This window comes from Talpa europaea, assembly GCF_964194135.1.
Source record: "Talpa europaea genome assembly, chromosome: 2".
NCBI lineage: Eukaryota > Metazoa > Chordata > Mammalia > Eulipotyphla > Talpidae > Talpa > Talpa europaea.
The window spans coordinates 107,093,900-107,112,190 of NC_140068.1; the positions used below are offsets into that span (position 1 = coordinate 107,093,900).

Consider the following 18,291-nt stretch of genomic DNA (forward strand, 5'->3'; position numbering starts at 1 on the left):
GCATTATTTGCCTCTTGCCATTTGTTGCTGAAGTTTATTTCTGAGATCTAGACTATCGCGTCCCAGATGATCGTGGAAGGCACCATGAAGGCACCATTGGATGACTTCCCAAGAGGAGGTGGTGGTAAAGGAACAGCAGTAATGCTCATTGAGTGGTACTCGGCATCACAACTCAGTCTGCTGAGTGTCCCGAGGGCTTGTTGATGTTCTCCAAGCCAGGAGACTGCAGCCTCGAGGGCATCTAGTCACTGTAAGATTTCCTGATCAGTGGTGATTTGAGTCAGGAGTTCGGAAGTAACATTTTGAAAATATTGATTCATTTGCTGTGCAGTGTGAAGGGAGTGAGGTAGGGCCACTACGGCAGTAGCAGCAGCCCCGGCCATAGCAGTGGCAGCAATAACAGCAGCTATGAGGACACCGAAAAGAGTATGTTCTAAAGCATTGGTAATTTGTTCAAGAGAAGATTCTCAATCCACTCACGGGTAAGATTACCTGGCAGCCAGACCTCGGCTCTTTGTTTTAGAATGAGCACATGAGCAATGTTAAGGCTAGTGATGTTGTGGTGAGTGATGCGAGGGGTTAACCATGTGACATTGGCATGAAAGGTGGCATTAAAACCTTTAACCTTTTTCTGGCTAGCAGCAGAATAAGTGGTCACCATCACGTTAAGTGTTCTGGAGGTCATAATAAAAATATAGGGTCTAGAAGTATAGATTATGACCTAAACTGTAGTGTCATTGCTGATCCATACAAGGTTCTAACCTTAATAAGATCCATAATGGATCACTGGGGGGAAAAAGTTTAAGGCAATGCACCAAAAATGATATTTTAAGGGAGACATTTGAGAGTGAAGTCTGACTCTTAATGAGGTCCCAGCTAAACCGGGATCCCAGTGTCCATGATAGCCATAAGAATTAAATGGAAGGGCCCAGTTCCAGGTTGTGTTAGTTTCCTGGACAATACATTTCAAGGTCCCCAATTTCTAGGGACCAGTTAGAAAACAAAGAATTTACTGTAAGATTAATTGATCTACATATGACCCAATTTAGGTCTAGGCCTTCTCCAAGTGGTACCCAGAACAGATGGGGACATTAGGTTTAGGCAAGTTTTCCCCCAATATTGTTGTACCACCTACTCCTGGTGTTTGAGTGAAAATTTGATGTTTCATTATTTTACTGTGATTTTTGCCATTTGTACCTAGATAAATGTGATTCATATACCATTGAGGTTGAAAAGGGATGCAATAATGAACAGAGGGCCTCCCCGGTGGCACAGCGGTAGAGCGCTGGGTTGCGAAGCTGCCCGCGGCCTCTGCCACGCCGGTTCAATCCCCGGCTGCTCCCCGGCCACCAGAGGAGGGTCCCACATGGCGTGCAGACTTCTCCTGCCGCCCGCTGCTCCCCTCAGCAGTGTACTTCGGTCCTTCTGCCTGCTCTGCTCCCCGCTCTGGCTCTGGTGAATTCTCTCACTGACTGTACCCAGTGCATGTATAAACAAAACAAACAAATAAATAAATAAATAAAACATGCCTCTATTAAAAAAAAAAAAATCTAAAAAAAAAAAATAATAATAATGACCAGAGCTGTGGGTAGCAAGGGCACACATGGGCAGATCTTCTGTGAGGAAAAACGAATCATGAACAAGGAAATGCCATCCACCCTGATAATCTTCCTGGTTACATTTAGTACCGCAATTCCTTAGTGGACCCGAAGGAGAAAGCCAATTTTCTCCAGTAAATAAATGAATGCAGAATAGGTGCCTTTACCTCTCTCAGACCTTCAACATGGGAGTAAATTAAACACAGGTGGGTTTAATATATGTGTCCAATAGGTGGTATTGTTACACAGCAACCCCAATATAAATTGGTTGCCTGACTGTGGGTCCTCACCCATGGGCTTAAAGGGGACTTATTAATGCTAAACTGCAGACACTCACAAAAAGTTGATAAAATGTTTATTTACAAGGGAAGGGGAAATGAACAACTCAGGGAGAAAAAGAGGGAGATAGGTTGTAAATGCGTCCTACCCATTTCACTGACGTGGACTCCCAATGACATGCTAAGCTGGCGAAACACATGTGGCCAAGAGAGTGACCCCTGGTCACATGGACAGTTAAATACTCAAAAAGAGAACATGGCTGCTTAACTTCACCCTTAGGTCCTTCGGTGATCTTGGGATTTGTAGTTCCCAGTGTCTTGATGGAGTGGGTGTGGAGTCCACAAAGCCTGTATGGAGTTTGCTCAGGACATCCTTTCCTGTGCAGTATTACTTAAAATAGATGGAATGGAACATAATGGTCCCATGAACAAGGAAATGCAGCCATGTTACAAGCAGCCATGTTAATGAGTCCTAGGGCAAGTTAGGGATAATTAGGCAGCCTCGAGGACAGTACAGGGACTTCAGGAGGGTTAAGAAAGCCTCCAGAGATAAGGCTGTTAGGGGGAAAAGGATGTCCCAAAGCAAATTCCATATAGGCTTTGTGGACTCCACCCCCACCCCAGGTCAAAGCCAAAGACACTGGGAACTCCAAATCCCATCACCACCAAAGGGAAGGTGGCTGGGACCTGAGGGTGGGGTTAAGCAGCCAGGTGGATACAAAAGGCAGACACGTGGGCTTTGGGGGGCTCTCCATTTTTGGCTCTCCGCCAGCTCGCAGTGTCCGGCCAACTCTGAGAGTGACTTTGGGTTTCCAGGTCGTCGGATCGGGTAGGACGCATTAAAGACTTTATTTCCCTATTTTCTCCCTGAGTTGTATATTTTCCTTATTTCTTTTTCTCTTGTAAATAAATCTTTTATTAACCCTTTTGCGTGTGTCTGTAGTAGAGTATTCATAAGTCCCTTTAAAGTGTGCGGGTGAGGACCCACAGCCAGGAACCCGTTTAATATCGGGGTTGCTCTATAACAAGGCAACAGATTCCAAAGGGCATCATCAAACACCCCAGGACTGAGGGCAACAGGACATTCCTGGACAAGGACGATAAAGAAAAAAGATAAGATGCACAGTGAGATGCCTGGGACACAGACACTCATTTCTGGGCACAGAGACATTCAGGCAGTGAGTGAGACCAGGGAGAGCTAACCAATCACAAAGAGCCTGGTGGGGCTTTAGAGTAATCAGGGAAGGAAGGTCTATGTTCCCTAGGCAGACCCACTTGGGCTTCCTTGCCCCTCCCTGGCCTGGCTCCATGGCCTGTGAGTCCCACTTTATTTCTCTTCCTTTTCTCAATAAGCTTTTTCTTTCTCTAAACAAGTCTGCCTCTTCTTGTTTGCTTGCCTGAGCGTCAGCGAAGTTCCTGCTGCGGCTTCTTGAGGGGTCTAGCGGCTGGGACTCAGCGCTGCCCCTGCAGCATGGGATCATTCCAGATTGGGAGACGGGGCCTGAGAAACTGCAATTCCCGTATCATTACCTTAAAACCTTTAGATTTTATGTGGATGTGAGCTAACATTGAGAGCAACAGATTTTCTGGGGTCTCAGGCTTCCCAGTGACCTTCAAGTCTTTTCTGCTTCACGCCTTAACTTTTTTAGATCAGCCCAGGGCGGTGGAGCAGATGCTCCATTGAGTCCACAAGATGCATCTTTGTCCTTTTCCATCCCCTCCGGGGAGGCGGGTGTACTGCAAACATTCCAATCTCTGAACAGTCAGAGGATCAACAGGGCGGGGAAGAAACGCTCCGAGTGAGCTCTCCCATAAAAACTATCAATAGGGAGTAAAAGCGGCAGGTCCCTGCGAGAACCAGGACACATAGGATAAGCTGGTGACGCTGGCAAACTGCCCGGAGAGGGAAGTTGCAGTAACAGAGGAGCAGAGAGGGAAGCAGCAGATCCCTGTGGCCTCCCCCACCCACAAAGCCTCCTCACCCCGCCCTACAGAAAGGGAAATAAACAAGAGCAAACCAAGAACCCGCTAGACCGTGAGCACAAGGGAACCAGAGGCACCTCACCAGGCAGCCAGGAACTGGGGAAACGTGCGCGTTCCTGTGGGAAGAGCCAATGGCGCCTGGAAGCCCAAACTGGGCGCCCCCAGAGCAAGGCGGGGACCCCGCGGAGACCCGCCAACAGCCAAGGGCAGCCGGGAGCGCGGGAAGCACCGGCGGGTGCGGCTGCCCAGGTCCCCGCCCGCGCCCTGGGGCTGTGGGGAGACGCAGAGCCGACGCTGTGGTGAGTGTCCGGAGCGGGGTTCACCCCTGTGGGACCCAACTCCTGGTCAGGGAGCACAGCCTGTGCCTGCGGGGACAGACAGCAGCGCCCCCATCCCGGGTCAGTGATGGGACAGGCCAGGCCAGTCTGGTCCTGGCGGCGGGGTCGGTGCAAACCGCAGGTCTCGTCCAGACTCAGCGGGAGTGAGATGCCTGCACAGCTGTTAGGGCGGAGGGGTTGCGATTTAGGAAGTTTAAAGTAAATGGAGCTTTATGTATTTGTTCCCTTAGGGGCAACTTGTTCTCTGATTCCCTTTTTTTTTGTTTTGTTTTGTAAGTTGTGTTTTGAAGAGCCTGTTGGCTCTTTTTACTGTAGTTTGGGGACGCCAGGCACATGTTGAATATTCCAACTAGCAGGAAAGAATTAAAAGCTTTGAAGATATAAGCAGGTCCATTATTAGTTTTTTGGTTTTTTTTTAAGATTTATTTATTTATGCATACAAGACCTGGGTCCCGGCCAGAGGACTCACCAGAGACACAGTGCGAAATGAACAGGCAGAATGACTGAAATACACTGCTGAGAGGAGCAGCAGGTAAGGCAGGGGAGCTCTGCTGTGCTATGTGGGTAGCTCCTTGCCTGGGATCGAACTCATACTACAGTGGCTGCAGACAGCTTCCTAGGTTGTGTCTTAACCCCTCGCGCCACCAGGGAGGCCCTCCATTATCACTTCAAAAACACCTTTTATCTGTCATTGCAGGGATGGGAATCCCATCACAAATGAAAACTGATAATGGATCATGTTTTTTTGACACGGTTACAGGTTTACCCTGTTTGGCCCGAGGCTTGAATTAATGCAGACTAGGTGTCTTTAGAGACATGAATGTAACGTTTATTTGTCAAATATCATTACATTTCAGACCTGGGGCTTCTCTATTATTTCTGCCTTTTGTAGCAGTGGCTAGAAGAGCCAATGGGCTGTTAATTTGGAATTTGGTTATGATGCCCTGTCCCCATAGAGGAAATACTCAGGAAGACTAAAATTTAATGTGTTATGTATTTTTAACAATATACCCAGATTGACCCAATTTGTTTTTACAAGGAAAACACTTTTATTGGCTGTCTTAGTGTTACAGGGCAACCCCAATATAAAACCAGTTGCCTGACTGTGGGTCCTTACCTGCACTTAAAAGGGACTTATTAATACTCAACTGCAGGCACACACAAAAAGGTTAATAAAAGGTTTATTTACAAAGGAAAGGAAAATGAAGAAATGAATAACTCAGGGAGAAAAAGAGGAAGATAAACTCATGAATACATCCTACCTGGAATCCCAGGGGAATCCCAGTGGCACGCTGAGAGCTGGCAAAGAGCAAAGAGCCCTGAAGCCAAGAGAGAGACCCCCCCAAGGCCCATGTGTCTGGTTTTATACCAAACCTGGCAACTTAACTCCACCCTCAGGTCCCAGCAACCTTCCCTTTGGTGATGATGGGATTCATCTTTCCCAATGTCTTCATGGCTTTGGTCTGGCGTGGGGGTGGAGTCCACAAAGCCTGTATGGAATTAGCTCAAGACATCCTTTCCCCCTAACATTCGGAGTCCTTTAGGACAAAGACTTTAACATTTTTTTAATTTAATTTACTTTTTTATTTATATATATATTTTATTTCTTATATCATTGTTCATTTTTAAACAATATTTGCTTCCCCACCCCCTGGTGTAGTCCCCATAGAATTTCCTTCACCAGTGCACCCATGCACCATCACCTCAGTCCCCTGTGCTCTTCCCTCCCTCCCTATGATCCCTCTCCCTCCTCCTCCCCTGCAGAATGTATAAAGACTTTAATATGTTAGAATTTTTGGTCTCAAGGAAGTTGTCATAGGATTAACAAACTTACAGATTTTTATAAAATAGTTAATTACTCAGAGTGACAAGGATTTTTAAGAACAGAGCTATTTCTTTTTTTTTTAAAGATTTATTTTTTTATTATTATTTATTTTTATTTATACAAGCACTGGGTACAGTCAGAAGCGCGGGAGGGTGAGAGAATTCACCAGAGCCGGAGCAGGGAGCAGAGCAGGCAGAAGGACCGAAGTACACTGCTGAGGGGAGCAGTGGGCTGCAGGAGAGGTCTGGGCTCCATGTGGGACCCTCCTTCCGTGGCCGGGGAGCAGCCGGGAATCGAGCTGGTGCTGCAGAGGCTGTGGGCAGCTTCGCAACCCAGTGCTCAACCGCTGTGCCACGGGGGAAGCCCCAGAGCTATTTCTTTGACGAGGCTCAGCAATGCTGATAGGAAAAGATTTTGAGCACCTAACGTTTTTTTCAGATACCTCTCTCAGACCTTCAACACTTTCTTTTGCCTTACTGTTTTTATACCATTTCATTTTAAAGCTAGCCTTTTTATTTTAACACTCAATGTTTCCCAATACCTTCACCATATCCATTTCAATTACATTCTTTAACACAACTCACTTTATTTACATTTAGAGTTATGACATCCCAGTTTTTAATTTTTAGATGGTAAGACATTGTAAGAGCTGTTATGCTATCATTCCTTTGTACTGGTGTTACAGGGCAGGGAGAGGAGCCCCCCAGGACCCCCAAACCTGCCTGCTCTAATAGTTTCTGCCATCCACTGCACAAGACAAAATGTAGAAGATCTTTAATGGAAAGGAACTTTAATACAATTAGAGAAAAATACAGAAAAGACAAAGCATATAGTTTCTAAATCAAGCACCCAGAGGTACCCGTCCCCTCATGGGTAAAAGTCCACCCAAACAGGATTGGCCCAGAGCAAGGCCTGTAAGCCTGCCCCAAGTCTAAAGCACCTTCCAGTGGGGACCCACAGAAAAGGATCAGAAACAACCAGACAAGTCTGGGCGGAAAAGAGCAAAATAAAAATCAAGGTAAAAGCTGCCATTGTCACCTCCCTACGGGTCTCTCACTCACATCTGTGTCACCCGGTCCACAACCAAAAGGCAAGTGCAGTTTCTTCACGTGTCTCTCGGCACCATGTGCCTCCTCCAGGTCTCTTGTCCTTAGAGATAGTACGTGGGAGAGCCTGTCTTACCTCTGAGCTCCTTTAATGAAGGTCTTTCCCTCCTGCACTGGGGTATTCCCAGTCAGAGGCAGCTTATGGTCCATTTTTTCCTGCAGTTTGGCTTGTGGGTTGGGCTGCCCCTCCCTCTGTAGAGAGTGGGACAGTTCCTCTTCCAGGGCCCTGTGTGAGGGCACAGAGGGTGTAGGGTAAATGGTTTTTCAGGCTTTTCTGCCCTCCCACCATTAGGTTTGCCCTGCTGATGGGGTACCTGCAGTTGTTACATTGTAGCAAAATGTCTTACTTACTTCTGTGGGCCATGGGAAGAATATATAGATAGTTATCAAGAGGAGAAGAAGAAGCAGGGAAGAGGCAGGAGAGAGGGAAGGGGAGAAAAGAAGGCCAGAGAAGCCCAGAGTGAAGACTTGCCTGGGGCCTAGAAGCCTATCGGCCTACCGGCCTCCCGGCACCCCTGCCTGCTGTGTACCTGGTTGCTGCAATACATATAAAGCTCAATAAAAGCCTGAGAAACCCACTGAGGGCTCCAGGACTCTCCTTTACCCGTCTGCCGGATCATAGATAACCTGCAACGTGCCCATCCTGCTATTACAGAGGGCATGGCCCTGGGTGGTCGCTTTGGATGCTTGTGGCTGAAATGTCCTGGTTGCTTCAGGCCCTTTTAGAGAGACAGAAGATTTACATTAGTTTCCCAAAGTCCTTGTTTTTCACTTGGTCTCATGAGAACAAAGGCAGCTTCCCCATCAGCTGCTGTGAGTCTCACTGTAGTCCCCAGCATTCTCCCTCCTGCCTCAGTTGTGGTGTAAGAATTGAAATTTATACTCCAAACTTCGGCCAGGAGTTTTTTGTTCGCTCGTTTATGAGCTGGCCAGGCAGGAGCTCAGAAGATCTGAGGACACAGTCCAGGGATGAGCAGGCAGTGGAGGGCTCTTTACCCACCTGGAAGAGAATGAAAGGAAAAGCACCCCCTTTTTTGTCATCTCTGACCTGTAGCCAAAAGGCACCCCTTTGAGTCTTGGAATTGTGGGGGGAAGGTGACCTACACCCACCAGTTGGAGAGGAGACATCCCGTGGCTTAGTCACCCTTACCATGCCCAGCAGCCTGTCGTCCTGTCCCTACTCCTTTCCACAGCTCTGAAGACCCAGTAGGGCACCTGCCTGGATGGTGGGACTCAGGGGCTGGTGAGACACCAGGACACGGAGGAGGAGCCTTTCCCAGCTTCCAGGACAATATCTGTGGTGACTGAATGGAGGAGCAGGGAAACCAAGGAGGGGATCCAGGGGCCAGTCCAGGGGGGACAGAAAATCTGTGAGGATAGACTCTGAGGTGGACTGGTACAACACAGCAGTTTCAACTGTTATGTTCTCAGTTTGTGTGGGGAAATGTGACCTCAGACCAACATTTTATACAATGCTGTGGTAACAGTAACAAAGCACCTGTGAAATTTTCTGCCAAGTTTGTTTCCTTAGTGTTCAGGGGCAGATACAACCCCCCACCATGGGGAAATTCTTCTTCTCTGTTTGATTCACAAAAAACTATACACCCCCTTACACCACAGTGTCGGTGGGAATCATTCATGCATTTTAATATTGTCCTCTGTTTAGGCTCAAGGAGGCAAATTGCACAAAAACAAGCTGGATACAATCTGAGCACTTTCGATGGTCATTTCCGCTAAAACCTGGGAAATAATTTGACTGTCCCACCACTTTACAAAGGTATGGAATTTTCATGCTGTTATATGAAATGATTTTTTTTAATAATAAATTTTATTTTTATATTCCCCATACAATTGCAACCCCCTTATTTTGACCCCAATCCCTCCCCTACCGCCCCCTACCCCCCATAGAGTGTCTCTGGTTCATAGTTTTTTGTTGATTTTGATTTTCACTTTCTTACAGTTATTCATTTTCCTGGTCCCTTATTTAGGTTTTCTAAATTCCTGCTATGAGTGAGACCATCTGGTATTTTTCTTTTTCTTTCTGGCTTATTTCGCTGAGCATGATCCCTTCCAGCGCCATCCATGTTGCTGCAAATTGCATGTGTTTACCTTTTTTGAATGCTGGGTAATATTCCATGGTATATATGTACCACATCTTCTTGATCCAGTCATCTATTTTTGGGCATTTGGGCTGTTTCCAAAGCTTAGCTATTGTAAACAGTGCTGCTATAAACATAGGGGTGCAGGTGCTCTTTGGAACTGATGTTTCTGTGTCCTTTGGATAAATACCAGGAGTGGAATTACTGGATCATATGGAAGCTCTATCTTTAATAGGTTGAGGAATCTCCACACAGCTTTCCATAGTGGTTGGACCAGTTTGCACTCCCACCAACAGTGCAGGAGAGTTCCTTTTTCTCCACACCCTCGCCAACATTTGTTGTTGCTAGTTTTTTTAATATGTGCCATTCTCACTTGTAATCAGGGAAATGCAAATCAAAACTACCATGAGATACTATATGAAATGATTTTTATTTTTATGTCTTCAAAAATTAAGAAGAGTTGATGGTTGATTTGATGTTCAAGGCTGTAAGTTTCTGGCTTGTGTATTTTCTCTTAATAACTTGTTATATAATGTTAAGATAGTACTCATGTAAAGGAATTGGTGTGATTTGGGTGACTGCATACAGGATAATTATAAAGTGAAATCATTATTTCCTTGTCTTTCTTTTATATTGAAGATTTATTTTTATTTATTTATGCATACAAGAACTGGGGTATAGGCCAGAAGTGTGGGGGTGACACGAGTCACTGGATACAGAGTGAGAGTGGGGGAGCAGAACAGGCAGATATGCTGAAATATACTGCTGAGGGGAGCAGCAGGTGAGACAGGAGAGGTCTGCTGTGCCTTGTGGACTAGCTCCCTGGTTGGGGATCAAATTCATGCCATTGTGGCTAGCAATAACTTGATAGTGCTGCAACTTAAATCTGTGCTACAGGTGTGCCCTATTTTCTTGTCTTTCATCTAACTTCAGACATTTGTTTTTCTAGAAGAAATGATCATCTATTGCTCTAATGAAATTATGCTTAAGACATTGACTGTAAATATAATTTATCTAATCTGATTATTAGAATATTTGCCATAGATATAAATGATAATATATGGCTGTGGAGGTATGAAAACAGCTAAGCTGCTGCTTATGATTAACTAATAGTCTTGTGGATGAAAGGAAAAGGGAGAGTTAGATAAACTTATTTGTAGAAAGGTCAAAGATGAATAACTATTATATATTAAAAGATCACATTTATATGGGACAATAAGACATATTTTGGAGTTTTACACCTATAAACCACCCCCCCATATGGTTGAAAAAATCAAAGTTATCAGAATAAATATAATAAAATAAATAACTATGAAGATGACTCAGGCCTGGGCTCTGTCCCAAGGAGAGTGTGGTCACAGGAATGCGCTGAGAATGGAGGGGCCAGGGAGGCTTCAGATTGGACTGTGGTAGTTACTCAAAAGGAGGGAGGGCAGATAAATTGTATTGTTAAGTGAGACACATCATTGAATTATTTAAATGTTCATTGTTTCCAAGAGAAGAAAAGACCAATATACATAATGTTCTTGACAAGGGTCACAGCTCCTTCAGTAGTGTACTTAAGATTTGTGCATTTCTCCAGACAGAGTTGGTTTTTTTGTTTGTTTGTTTGTTTGTTTGTTTGTTTTGTGGGACCCTCGCTGGCAGCCAGGGAACGAACCAGCGCTCAACCGCTACACCACCAGGGGAGGCCCTCTCCAGATAGAGTTTTATCTCAAAAAAAGATTCTTAGCTCAAGTGTTGTGGGGAGTGCCTAGTGACATGAGGGGTTAAGTCTCCGCACTTGCGAAGCTATTGGCAGCCATTGCAGTAAGAGTTCTAACCCCGGCCAGGGAGCTGACCCACATGGCACAGCAGACCTCTCCTGTTTCGTCCACTGCTCCCCTTAGCAGTGTATTCTGGTAGATCCACTTGCTCTGTTCCCCACTCTGTCTCTGGTGAATCCTCTCACCCACACACCTCTGGCCTGTGCCCCAGCTCTTGTATGCATAAATAAATTTTTAAAATCTTTTAAAAAAATAAAAGAAAGATGGGTACTGACGTGTGCAACTAACTTTGAAATGCATCAGAAAAATAAGATGGATGAATAGAGAGATGGAGCCGTGGATAAAGATGAGTGATAAAGCTAATGTGGCGAATGCTAATGCTGGATCTAGGGTGTGCTCTGCACTGCTATTTCAATTTCTCTGTGTGCTTGAAAATGTTCAAGGTGGGGTTTACATGTGTCTTTGTCACCCTTACTCAGTGTCCATCTCTCCTGACAGCGCAAGCTCCATGTCTCCAGGGGCCTCTCTCTGCTCCCCATTGTATCTGCAGGGGAGGCAGCTTGGGGAGGCAGGAGCCAGCCAGGGAGAGGGATGCTGGGAAGTGAAGAGGAGGCAAAGGCAGAGAACACTTGGGAGATGCTCCCTAGTTTCCTGAGAAAAGCATTTCTCAAAGTGTGGTCTGTGGAGCCCTTGAAGTCACCCAGAACCTTTCATGGGATCCATGAGGGAAAACTAATTTCAAAACATCACTTAGACACATTTGTCTTTTCACTATTTGGCGTTTGCTGAGGTAAAAATTTGTAAGAGTGGAGCTTATAGTACCACTGCTGAAGCAGTAATTCTTCATCAGCACTTACCTGCAAGAACGAAAATCAAAGCCAGTTTCATTTGAAAATGTCCTGGGAAAAGCATTAAAAGTTATCTTCATTATTGCATCATCCTCAACTTCACATTTTAAAATATGTGGTGTGCTGACCTGGAAGGACACACAAAGCACTTCTGTGGCATCCCCAAGCCCTGTGTCCTAAGGAAAATATTTGTTACGAGATGAATTAGAATCTTTTTATTTGTGGGCAACACCAGTCTTACCTGAAGGGATGAATGACACAAACTAAGGTTATTTAAATTTGGGTAATTAGAGCCTCCCCTGGTGGCACAGCAGTTGAGCACTGGGCTGTGAAGCTGCCCACAGCCTCTGCAGCTCCAATTTGATCCCCGGCTGCCAGGCGAGGGTCCCACATGGCATGCAGACCTCTCCTGCAGCCCGCTGCTCCCCTCAGCAGTGTACTTCCGTCTTTCTGCCTGTTCTGCTCCCTCCTCTGGCTCTGGTGAATCCTCTCACCCTCCCACGCTTCTGACTGTACCCAGTGCTTGTATAAATAAATAAATCTTTTTTAAAAAATTTAAAAAATAAATAAATAAATTTGGGTAATTAGCAGACACTTTCCTCAAAACGAGTATCTGTTTCTTGAAGAAAATCAACAATGGCAAATGACAATAACTTTGCCTGATAAAATACTCTCAGAGAAAACCAGAATTATGAAAAATTGAGTGCATCACTCTTGACAATTTATATTATGAATTTTTCTTTTGGGATTTGTGATTAAAAAATAAAACATTTTTGATCATTTGATTCTAGTGTAATAATTAACACTAAAAAAATCTAAGTAACTTAGTGAAACAATGTATCACCTTAAAAAATCATACATTAGCACAATTCCAATCAATATGCAAGAGAAGCCTATGGAAATGTAACAGAATAGGAAATATTCCCTGATATTATTTCAGGTTTCACTTAGCAAATAACCTTTAAGACTAACACCTGTACAGTTTTAATTTAGTATCAATATTCACAATTATTTGAAAATACTACGTTTCTTCATTCCTCCAGGCTGCTGCTTCTCCCAGCCCAAATCCACTCCTCCCTAAGGAGGGGAAGGGAATTTGGAGCCTCCCCTTTCTGTGGATGTCACCCTGTCACAGCATCATGTCTCCCTCTCACAGGCTCTGTGGGGTGGTGCAGCCTTGATGACCCCACACTCACCCCCATTCTCTCTCCCCATTTCCTGGGGGTGTCCAGGGAAGACAATCAGCATCATCCTGCTCCAGTTACAAAGTCTCCAAGGACTCTCCTGGATCATTCTCCCCAGGCCCCTGGATGGGGTGTGATGCCCCTCACCCTCCTGCTGCTGCTCTGGGGGCCCCTGGCCCTGATGGAGACCCGGGCGGGTGAGTGCGTGTCCAGCTGGACACTGTTGCTCCAGGAGGGAGGAGCAAGGAGCCCCCTGTGGGTGCAGGACCCCAGGAAAGGCTCATCTCCCCCCAACCTCTTGATCCCCTTCAGGCCCGTTGTGTTCTGGCCCCTTCTGTCCCTCCCGCCTCCCCTGAGTGCTCTGGGCCCCTGAGTCTGGGCCCTTCTTGCCCCCCCCCCCTTTTCACTCTCACGGCCCCGCCCCTTTCTCCCCTCCAGGCCCATCTCCCTGGGCCCTGGGCCCGCGCTGAGAGGAGGGTAAGCCCGGCTCTCCCCTCCCGCCCCCAGGTTCCCACTCCCTGAGGCTTTTCTACACCGCGATGTCCCGGCCCGGCCTCGGGGTCCCCCGCTACATCGCCGTGGGCTACGTGGACGACACGCAGTTCGGGCGGTTCGACAGCGACTCTCCGGGCCAGAGTGCGGAGCCGCGGGCGCCCTGGGCGGGGCAGGTGGGGCAGGAGGACCTGGACGAGGAGACTCAGAACCAAAGGAACAACGCACAGTGGTTCGCAGAGCTCCTGAGGGACCTGCGCGGCCGCTACAACCAGAGCGAGGACGGTGAGCTTCGCGGAGCGGGGCCAGGGTCAGGTCACCCCCCATTCCCACCATCAGGCCGGGGTGTCCCGAGTCTCAGGGTCCACTGACCCCTCGAGGCTGGTGGGTCTGCCAGGCCCCTCCCCCGGGAAGGGACTTTCCTGCCGGCCCTTTCATTTTCAGTTTAGGTTTATTCAGGTTGAGGGTTGTGTGTGATTGAGGGGCGACCTCTCGGCTGACCACTTGGCGGGGCGCAGGGTCTCACACCCTCCAGAGCATGTGTGGCTGTGAAGCGGGGCCAGACCTGCGTCTCCGCGGCGGGTATGAAAAGTTCGCCTACGACGGCGCGGATTTCATCTCCCTGAGCGAGGACCTGCGCTCCTGGACCCCCGCGGACTCAGGGGCTCAGATCACCCAGCACGAGTGGGAGGCGCAGGGGAGGGCCGAGCGCGTCAGGAACATTATACAGAGCAAGTGCTTCCAGTGGCTCCTCAGATTCTTGGTTTGGGGGAAGGAGGTGCTGCAGCGCACAGGTAAGAGGGGCCACAAGGCCTCAGACCTTCCCTCTCCTGGCGCCCCACAGGGAAAATGGAATAATGGGCAGAGGGAGGAGCCCCCTGGGTTTCATGTTCTGTGCTAGAGAGAGACTCGCCCAGAAGACACTACATTTCTGGAAGGTTCAGGAATCCAGTCTCTCCTGAGGGAGGGAGGCCATCCTGAAATAACTCTCCCTAGATCCTTGTGACCCGGCAGCCATCCTGGGAACCCTGAGTTTCTCTTCAAGGTCTTGTTTTTGGTCTGAGAACATTTCTGGATCTGACTCCTGCCTTTCTGTGTCATTCACCCTCCACCCAGGTCAGGAGCAAAAGTCTGTGTTCTCCTTAGAGACCTGTGTCCTCCTACCCTGGCCTCTCACCCGATTATCCCAGATTCTCCAGACTAGGCTGGCTTATAGGCTTTATGCTTCCTCTCTCCAAAGCAATTGTCATGTCCATTCTAAGGATGAGGCTGCTTCAGTATCCACAGAGGAAACCCAAAGTGTGAATTTTTGACTATTCTCTTCAGATCCCCCCAAAACACAAGTGACCCACCACCCCACCTTTGAGCATAAGGTCACCCTGAAGTGCTGGGCCCTGGGCTTCTACCCTGCGGACATCACCCTGACCTGGCAGCGTGATGGGGAGAACCTGACTCAGGACACAGAGCTGGGGGAGACCAGGCCTGGGGGAAATGGAACCTTCCAGAAGTGGGCGGCTGTGGTGGTGCCTTCTGGAGAGGAGCAGAGATACACGTGCCGTGTGCAGCATGAGGGGCTGTCGGAGCCTACTGTCCTGACTTGGGGTAAGTAGGGGGAGGTGGACACTGGGCTTCTGCTCAGAGGAATCAGGAGCCCTTCTGGAGACCTTCAGAGGGTCAGGATGAGGCCTGGGGCTCAGGGATTGAGCTTCCCTTCCCTTCCAGTGCCCCCTCCTCAGTCCTCCGTCCCCATCGTGTGCATCGTTGTTGGCCTGGTTCTCCTTGGAGCTATGCTCACTGAAGCTGTGGTGGCTGCAGCTATGTATGTGGTGGAGGAATAGGCGCTCAGGTAGGGAAGGGAGTGGGGGGTCTTGTCCACTGGGGGCTTTCATGTCCCTGGGAGAACTTGCCCTTCCTGGTTAATAGGGAGTATGTTCCACACACATGTGTTGCCCAGTGTGGAGCTTATTGCTAACACTCACTCTTTGTAAAGCACTTATGAAAATGAATCACTGCCGAAGCCCACCCTCGGCAAAATGTCATGTCGGGTGTCCCTGAAAGGATGAGACGGTCTAGGTGAAACTTTAAGGGCTGAAGGGAAGGGGATGAGGTAGTGAGGACACACTGACACTTGATGAGGTGCAAGTATCTTCTACTCAGGGCCTCAGCAGGCCTTTATTTATACATGTTTTAGCAAGCAGTGAGATTATGTTATCATGTGCAATGAAACAAAGCAGAAACAATCAGTGCATTCTTTTCCCGTAGACTTTTGGCCACTACATGCTCTCAGCAAGAAGGCAACCTTCAAGGTTAATATATAAAAACTAAGCCTTACACTAAAACTCATTATTTCAGTTAAACAGTTGCCTAAGACAGCCGACAGCTATCCGTATGCTCCTGTCAGCTAAAGCCTAAGCATCAAAAGATTCTTACTCGCATGGCCTTCAGCCGGAGACCAGCTGCTTTCTGGTTATCAGAACTTTTTCTACCTAGAAACTCCTTAATGCAATTAACTTCATTTAAAACTTTCCTAAAAAACTTTTCAAAAAAAGCAAAAGAAGGACTTACTATAATCGTTGTCCTGGGTTGCCTTGTCAGGCATGTTCATGTTTAACAAATTATTTCCCATTGTCAGGCAGGCCAAATTTACAGTGTTTGATTTTTAAGCAGGTATTTCTTTGTGCCACTTACTTACAGTATTCTTATACATATAATTTATTGCCCAATGTATTTTTTGAGAGTTTTTTCTCTTTTTATGACCAAGAACAAAAAACAAAGGGATGCTTATAGGTTATAGATTAATATTCAGCCCCACAGTGTGAGGCACAAGGAATCTTCAGCCCCACGGTGTGAGGCTCTTTGGAAATCTTTGGCCCCATGGTGTGAGACCCTTTTCTTAGCTGCTTGCTAGTGTCTTACCTGGCCAGGGCACCAAGGCCCCCTGCAGCAAATCACCAATTGTTCACCTTATAAATGTGGTGATGGGGATCTGTTTCCCAGGAAATGTCACAGGGGAAGGACCCTGCTGAGGAAAGACTCCAGGTCCATTTCATATCCATTCTTCATATATCCCAGCCCTAACCTGGGTCTTCAGTCACATTTCTAGAAACTTCCCTCTCACCTAGACTTGTGGATTCCTTTAGGACTTGTCACCTGACTCCTCCTTTGTATCACATGATGTTTCTTCCCACAGGGGTACAGGCAATCAGCTACAGTCAGGCTGCAGGTAAGTGTGGATCAGGGGTTGGGTCCTGAGCCCCTGAGGACAGCGTAGAGGGAACTCTAGGGAGAGTCACCCTCATCAGTTCCTCTGAGGGTCTCATCTCTGGGCTCTGACCAGGTCTCTTCTGTGCTTCCTCAGGCAGCAACAGTCCCCAGGACTCTGGGATGTCTCTCACCCTCTGGGACACACCAGAGGACGGGGCCAGGTTGTGGGGACCTGTGAGTGGGACAGTCTTAGGGTGCAGTGGACTACTCAGAATATTATCACTTAATGTAACTCACCAGAATTTCTTCAATATTATTTTCCATCATAGAATGAGAGCTCTGCCTTGTGTGGGACTGAATGTTATAGAATTTCTCTCAACCCATTTTGTAACTTCAGGATCCTCTGCTTTATTTAATCTTATTTGTTTTCTAGCTGTCAGTGAGTGATATAAAAATTTTCATTAAATCTATTTATTTTTTCTCTTACATCATTGTTAATTTTTGTATAATATTTTATTTCTCTCTCAGGTGTAGTCCTTATAGTTCTCTCACCACCATAGCACCCATGATCCATCACTACAGTCCCTTGTGCTCTTCCCTCCCCTGTTTGGAACCATCTCTCTCCCTTTCCCCTGCTGTGTGCCTCAGATCTAGGATCAGGCTGCAAGTTTTGTCTTTATTCTGACACTTTGTTTGATTTCTGTATATCCCACATATAAGGGAAACCATCTGATATTTATTTTTTCCTTATGACTTCTCAAGCTTAGTATCTCTTCCTGCCCCATCTATATTTCCCAAATGGCATGAGTTTATGTTTTTGATCACTGAGTAGTATTCCACTCTGTGTATGGACCACACCTTCTTGATCCATTCACAACCCCCTGATTTAAAACAATGATAACCAGAAGCAGGATGTTTCCCAAGCCTGCTGCTTTGGGGAGTGTACCGCTTTGATTCTGCTCCTTGCTGGAGCGGAGAAGTGCTGGGTGTACTACACTGCTTGTCTGAGGTGGAGCCATGACTCCTTTGAACCAATTCCCAAACAATGAAGAATGATCCCACTGAACCTGCCAGTGTGGTAATTAAATCTCTTGCTTTCTACTTCTCTGAGTGCCTTCTGATTTCTCTCGGGAAATTGCTGTGAGGTTTTTGTTCCCTGATCAGGACCCTCCAAAGCCAGTGGCTCCTGGACTGGGGCGGCGTCCACATCTACAGGCCTAGCACAATCCTGGCGTTTGGGGAGCAATTCAGGCAGGTGGCAGTACTAAGAAAACTGGGTCCTTAGTCCAGGTCGTGGAGTCCACATGGGGGCAAGACAAACTCAGATGCCAACCTGGTGCCAGAGGCCACCCCCCCACTCCACTGTGGGCCCCCTATTCCTCACCCAATGCCAGGCAGAGCTCCTCCTCCTGGTAACCCTCCTGCTCAGCCAGCTTCTGCCAACAGCTACCTAGGTCCTCACTGCCTGGGATGCTGGGGTCCCTGAGAGCAGCCACCAGCACACAGTATGATGCCTATGCAAAAAGGCAGCAGAGGTCATGCAGCCCGGGGATCTCAGCCTGCAGGTGCC

At 47.3% G+C, this 18,291-nt stretch overlaps 2 protein-coding genes across 2 annotated transcripts in view; one reads left to right on the top strand and one right to left on the bottom strand.

Annotated features, from left to right (window-relative positions):
* Positions 1–18,291, top strand: part of LOC311188219 (patr class I histocompatibility antigen, A-126 alpha chain-like) — a gene marked incomplete at both ends in the record, with an annotated part of 330,968 nt that overhangs the window by 239,115 nt on the left and 73,562 nt on the right. The window lies entirely within an intron of this gene.
* LOC311167623 (HLA class I histocompatibility antigen, alpha chain G-like) overlaps positions 1–18,291 on the bottom strand; it is a gene marked incomplete at both ends in the record, with an annotated part of 140,837 nt that overhangs the window by 87,252 nt on the left and 35,294 nt on the right. Inside the window, one exon of the mRNA XM_084228699.1 lies at positions 18,106–18,235. Coding sequence (XP_084084825.1) covers positions 18,106–18,235 — 130 coding nt within the window. The remainder of the gene's footprint in view (positions 1–18,105; positions 18,236–18,291) is intronic.